This window comes from Helianthus annuus, chromosome 17, assembly GCF_002127325.2.
Source record: "Helianthus annuus cultivar XRQ/B chromosome 17, HanXRQr2.0-SUNRISE, whole genome shotgun sequence".
Taxonomy (NCBI): domain Eukaryota; kingdom Viridiplantae; phylum Streptophyta; class Magnoliopsida; order Asterales; family Asteraceae; genus Helianthus; species Helianthus annuus.
The window spans coordinates 31,991,033-31,997,755 of NC_035449.2; the positions used below are offsets into that span (position 1 = coordinate 31,991,033).

At 41.2% G+C, this 6,723-nt stretch overlaps 1 protein-coding gene across 1 annotated transcript; it reads right to left on the reverse strand.

Moving 5' to 3' along the window:
- Positions 1 to 388: 388 nt before the first annotated feature.
- On the reverse strand, positions 389 to 2,761 carry LOC110921635 (F-box/FBD/LRR-repeat protein At1g13570). The gene is made up of 5 exons (XM_022165980.2): positions 2,622 to 2,761; positions 1,343 to 1,971; positions 1,165 to 1,272; positions 904 to 1,074; positions 389 to 815 (listed from the first exon to the last, which is right to left on the reverse strand). The coding sequence occupies exons 2-5, from the start codon at positions 1,937 to 1,939 to the stop codon at positions 540 to 542; spliced, it is 1,152 nt and encodes a 383-aa protein (XP_022021672.1). The 5' UTR covers positions 1,940 to 1,971; positions 2,622 to 2,761; the 3' UTR covers positions 389 to 539.
- Between the last annotated feature and the right edge of the window lie 3,962 nt (positions 2,762 to 6,723).

Here is a 6,723-nt window from a genome sequence, read left to right on the forward strand (position 1 = left end):
AACACATTTATTTCCTTAACGAACGAACACGAACAAGGCCTTGTTCGTGTTCGTTCGGTTCGTTTACAACCCTAGTTGGGAAGGATATGTGCAATGAGGTTGTTTCTGTTGATTAAGTAGTGGCCTCTCGGTCACAAGGACTAACCTTATAGGTTTTAATGATAAATAACAGGTCAGCGGTTAATCAACATGTGACTTGTTGACTGTGATTAGAGTGAAACCTCTCAAACAGGGTAAATTGAGAGTTCAAAACTTTTGGTCTGATGATTTGGCAAGTCAAAATGGTCTGACAGTTTGTAAATAGACTCTAAATGGGTTAAACCGCCTGACATGTTATAAACGAATTCTAGTGAAAGGGCAAACGGGTTAAACCGCCTGATGCGTTATAGACAAGAATTGTAATAATATTTATTGCATATTTACCCAACTCTTAAAAAGTTAGAGAATAACAAGTAGCAAAGCAAGAATCATCATGGATCCCAACGTTAGTTCTCAAGAACGTCGAGTGAAAACATCATCGTCAATGTTTGCAGCGATTCTCAACAAGGATTTGTACCGGTGATGTGTAAGAGACTTTGTAACAACTCCACCTCTTCCTTCGTGTCACTTATATAGGTTGGCAATATCACCTTCTTCAGATTGGGTGACCTGGCCAAGATAAACTTCAAAAGCTCCAACTCAGGCTTCAAGTTACTGAAAAATCTAAACTTCAATTCATTCAGATGTTCCAACCAAACATCTGAATATTCTTCAAATATATCGGAATAGTCTTCCAAATTAACCGACTCTACATCATAATCTTCATCTGTATTGGTCTACAACAAGAGTGTTGTGTCAGCGAATTTTAGCATCGAATCAAAATAAATAGGATACAAGATAGACTTATACAGTTATGCCATTCACCTCTAGCTTAATTCTCTCCAAGTTAGGGGAGCATTTGAGCAAAACAACAAGAAAAGTCAATCCAAAACTATATCCATCGCGGTTGACAATACCCATTTTTTCTAAACAAAAGTATTTGAGGTGGATTAATGAGGTTGGAAGCTCTTGGGGAACCGAGTCTACAAGAAATGACTTCAACCATAGACCAAAAAAACAATTAAAAATTAAATTAGACCTTTTTTCCTTTACTTTATATATATGTATAATGTGGATAAATATTACCGGAGCGACATAACCCCAAGTGGTTAGATGTTCAATCACAGGTAAAGACTTGAACAGCTCCATAATGTTGGGTCTTTCATGACCGTAAAACTCTTCATCATCTATAAACTGCATAGACTTAAAATATTCAGATAAGTTTTGGAAGCCCACGAGAGTGGATATACAAGTATGAACTTACCAGACTAAAGCTTTTAAGTGATGGACAATTAGATAAAAGATGTAGAAGACTTTTTCTAGAGATCGATAGTTTGCTTAAGGATAAGCTTGTAAGGTTACCAAATCCATTGAATGTGGGTTCATGGCCGATGTCACAATATTCAAGATATAGGTCCGTTAAGTGACGCAACGAGAAGAAAGATAAGGGTAAACGATATGAACTCAGACCCAAAAAGTCAAGTCTTAATTTCATGATAGTATGGTTCCTCGACAAATGAAGTATGATTTGATCAATTTCAAAATAGGTGTCATCTGCAGATATCCGAAGGGTGAAATCGAGTATTGGGGCCTGGCGCAGCAACAGAACTTGGTGTATAGCACAGAAAAGTTTACACCTCAACTCCTTAACGGTAATCTGTTTGGTTGACGTTTTAATAGTGGACTTATAAAACACAAGTTTAGGAATTGTGGTCCATTTGTACCTCCATTCCCTTGATAGGATACTTGTCCTTGCTGCTTCTTCAATTGGTAAAAGACATAAGATGGTTTCTATGATAGTTTGAGGAAGTGTGGTGATTCTATCCAATCGCGGAGCTTTAGACAAACGTTTCGCTTTCATCTCAGGCTGTTTATGTGGGATGGATACTGAAACTGTGAAAACGGAATGAAGATGATCTATGTGTACTACTCGCAAAGAGGAAATAGCCAAATACAATATAATAAGTCTAACAATAAGGCAATTCAAAGAAAAAAAAATTCATAAATCAGTATGGCGGCCATGCTTCTTAATTGGGTTTTCCCGTGTGACCAGAATAACTAATTTCTTGTGGTCATTGAAAAAGATTTTTACCTGATGAACAATTTCACTAATAAACAGTCATAATCAGCAACCAGTTAAACTCACTTTACCCTTGTTTTATTTTATCCATTGCTTCTTAAAATGATTATAATCTGGAAACACTTAACACTATCAATATGATTATAATGATTTCAAACAAAAAACACATTAAAACCATCTCCTTCAACACTCTGTATCGCAGCTTTAATTTGTGTATTTAATAATCTCACATAAAAGATTTCTAAGCACACATCCAAACACCCACAAAGTATCCATATATAATCAAAGTAAAGTTAAGAGCTAATAGCCGATATGAACAGTCGTAAGCCCTAAAATCCCCAAATGTGCAGACAAAAACAAAATCAAAACAAAGAAGCTAACTGAAAATGGAAACAGAAGGCATGAAACACCTCATAAAACAAATAATTAACCACAGCGGCGGGCGATCAATAGAAGGAGATACCTGAGTTGAGTTACCAAGGAACCTAACCTGCACACTCGGTGAGTGAAGAACGTGTGTAACCCTATTGTATCTGGTTGTAAACTAGTGGACATTTTGCACACTCGGTGAGTGAAGAACGAGTTGAGTTACCAAGGAACCTAACCTATTATTTTGGTTTCCTTTAAATTGACTTTAACTAGTGTTAAGGCCCCCGCGTTGGCCCGGGGGGGGGGGGGGGTTAAAACCGTGGTAGGGGTCGTAAACCCGTGCTAACTGAACGATGACAAAAATAAGGAAAACGCGTAAAAAAACAAGAATTTCTAACACCAAATGACTCATGTGACGTAAAACATAGATGAAGTCGAATATATATCAACTTTATTGAATTTATGGGCTATATGATAACTTTATCAAAGGTTAGGGTAGAAAAGTAATATGGTTAATGAAAAAAAGTAGAATATGATTAAACATCAAAACGTAGAAGTGTACATAAAATAAGCTCCCAACTCATTTCCGAAAAAAAGTTTACGTCGAAACGTTGTTACTATATCCAGTGTTTGTATTGTACCGACACCATTGCGAACCGAATCGGTATCGACTGTATATCTGACGTAATAACTATAAAAATGACATTGATACCGGTACCAGTTAAGATAGTATTGATATCGTTGTTATTCGATCAAAATCGGTTTGGTTCGTCAAGACACAAATAGACACGTCAAGAAATCTATAAAAAAACAAATATCGATATAGATACCAGTAACATAGATGTCAGTAACGATTGTTCAAATGTTATCGGTGAGGCTCGCTACGGTAATTAAAAAATATCATTATACTTGATATGTCCGCTTTTGATGAATAACGTAAATAAAAATAAAAGCATGTGACATTGTTTTACTAAAATAACGAATCCCAACTTAGTTTTTTGGGACATCCTTTTTTTTTAACATTACTTGCATCCTTTTCATTGTAATATTTGTTGTAATTATTAGAGAAAAATGCCCGGATAGTCCCTGTGGTTTCGCCTTTTTTTACCTATAGTCCCCAACTTTCTAAAATTACCTGAATAGTCCTCAAGTTTTCATTTTTTGTTCCCGGATAGTCCCTGGGTCTAACTTTTGTTTGTTTTCTCTGTTAAAATGATGTGAAATGACAAAAATACCCTTACTAAAAAACAAATTAACTTAATCTATTTAATAGATTTATTTTTATGTGGGACCCACTACTTTATAAATAAGTAAATAAAAAACAACCCCACCCCACCCCTAAATAAAATAATTATCCTTAAACAATTATTATATATAGACAATACATCTCTCTCTCCCTCTAACTACCCTACCACCACTCACCCACCTGCAACCCCCACCATCTGTCTTCTTCTCCGGTGAAGCCGCCCAACTCCGATGGCTTCTCTTGCTGAAGAGGTATGGTCCCAATTCCCTGCCTACATGGTAGGGACCACACCACTTTTTGAGCATACATGGTGACCACATCAGCAAAACAATCCAGAAGCCTCTAGAAACTTCTGGAAGATCTGCAGGTGGCACCAAAGATGCTTTACCCGACAAAAAGGACAACACGTGTCACCACTCGCAGAACGCCACATAGGCCTGCAAGAAATCAGGGGGCAGAGCTGACAACACCAGTACAAGGTTTCCAGCATGGACAAATGTAAGAGCGCCACGTGTACCACTACACCAACCGTGACTGAGCAGACCAAGAGGATATTCTCCTTGGTCGGACAGCTGGCGCGCATCCACAGCTGGCACAGCTGCTCCTCCCTTCTTCACCCTCCGGCTATAAATAGGACCCTTCATCATTCAGGTTCAGGATCTTTTACTCTCTTCACCCACTCTATACACACACTGTTTTATTCTCTCAGAACAGTACTTATTCTCACGCCGGAGTCTGGTTAAGAGGGAAAACCCCCATCTCCCCCTCTTAACGAGACTAACGGTGTTACTGATTTGCAGGATTCAGGCTATTATCACGAGTAAGGAAAGAGGTTGAACCCACAGAAGAAATAACCCCATATATTAACCTTGGTGTTAATTGGTGTTTCATCAGTGGCGCCATCCGCTTTTTTGCAAAACCAATCTCATCTCTTTTCTTTTCAAGAAACACTCGTAAAAATGGCTGAACAAAACCCTTCACACCTTGCAGACGGAGAAGTTTCTTCCTTCGAACTCGTTTCGGACACAGCACACGTCCAAAGGGGTCAAAGGAACGAGATCATCCAGGAAGGACAGACAAACAACGATTTTCCTAGTATTTTTGGAAGTGCATCCATGGTCGCTAGCTAAACCACAACTGGACCCATTTTCCAAGCCCCCACTAGGATAATCACTCAGACCACAAACGGAGCCACTTTCCAACCTCCACCAGGAGTAGTCCAGCAAACACCTCCACTAGTGCAGACACCAAGCCATGGAGTTGGCCCCTCAGCTCCATCGGAGCAGCACAGCTAAATTTCTCTGCACTTTTAGGGCTACCCGAAGGAAAAACTCTGGCTTCCTGGTACGCCGAACAGATGGCATCTATAAACCTTGTTTATACACAACTGAGCGCGCAACAAGCCCTACTCCAAGCACAGGCTAACCAGTCGGCGTTCGCTACCCCACCGCAACGATCTCTGAGCACACACACGAGTCAGCAGGTCAATGCGTGGACTTTACGCCCAGAAAAAGGACCTGTAACAAACATCAGAAAGCCCAGCGCGCACGACACGCGCGACACCTACGGCGAAACAGAAAGCAATTATGTGCAGCACTCCAACTTACAACGAAGGCCGATTCAAAGCCGCATGGCGCGCGCAATATGAACAATGAGTGGGAAGACGAAGAGGAAGACCCAACATACAAAGAAAGCACAGTGTTCAGCAGACTACACCCAGAACACGCGTCGTACAAACCTGCCAAGCGCGCAGGATACAACCCAAAGGCAGAACATGATTATACCTTAAGCTATCGTCCAGACGACATGGCTGAAGATTCAAAATTCATCAGGGAAATCGCCACAGCTGCTATAGACAAGACAAAGTTGCCGCACAACGTGGGCAAATACAATGGCCTGACAGACCTAGATGACCACCTCTAAGTTTTTAAAGGCGCAGGAGCAACAGGTGGCTGGAACCTACCAACTTGGTGTCATCTTTTCGCACAAACATTTGTGGGCGCAGCGCGCGTCTGGTTTGACAGCTTACCAGCAGGAAAAATTAAATCATGGGTCGACTTCAGAGAGAAGTTCCTTGCGCACTTCTCTCAACAGCGAAGACACACCAGAGACCCAGCCGATTGTCTGAATATATGGCAGAACATGATTATACCTTAAGCTATCGTCCAGACGACATGGCTGAAGATTCAAAATTCATCAGGGAAATCGCCACAGCTGCTATAGACAAGACAAAGTTGCCGCACAACGTGGGCAAATACAATAGCCTGACAGACCTAGATGACCACCTCTAAGTTTTTAAAGGCGCAGGAGCAACAGGTGGCTGGAACCTACCAACTTGGTGTCATCTTTTCGCACAAACATTTGTGGGCGCAGCGCGCGTCTGGTTTGACAGCTTACCAGCAGGAAAAATTAAATCATGGGTCGACTTCAGAGAGAAGTTCCTTGCGCACTTCTCTCAACAGCGAAGACACACCAGAGACCCAGCCGATTGTCTGAATATATGGCGTCGAGACCACGAAAGCGTGGAAGATCTTATCACAAGATATAACAAGGAATGTCTGGAGATCGGAGACGTAGGTGAAAAGATGATGCGCGCGCACTTCATGAGGGCAGTCAAGTGTGATGATCTAATTAAGCGCGTGAAAGGAAGAGACGGAGGACCCAAAGACTGGGAAACCTTCATTAAGGCAGCCAAAACAATAGCACAAACAGATAAACAGTTGACCGGTGACGACCACCGTCAACGCGCGCATAACTCTAATGACCGACACGGCAGAATAGGCAGAGGCCAGCCATGGAAGACTTCCAGTCACAGAGAAAGAAGTCCACCGAGAGAAGACGCGTGTCACACAATCAATCAGATAGCCCACCGAAAAGAAGTAAAAAGAGAAAACAGAGAGAAGCAGTGGACACCATTGACAAAGACCCCTTCTGAGGTCTTGGCCACTGA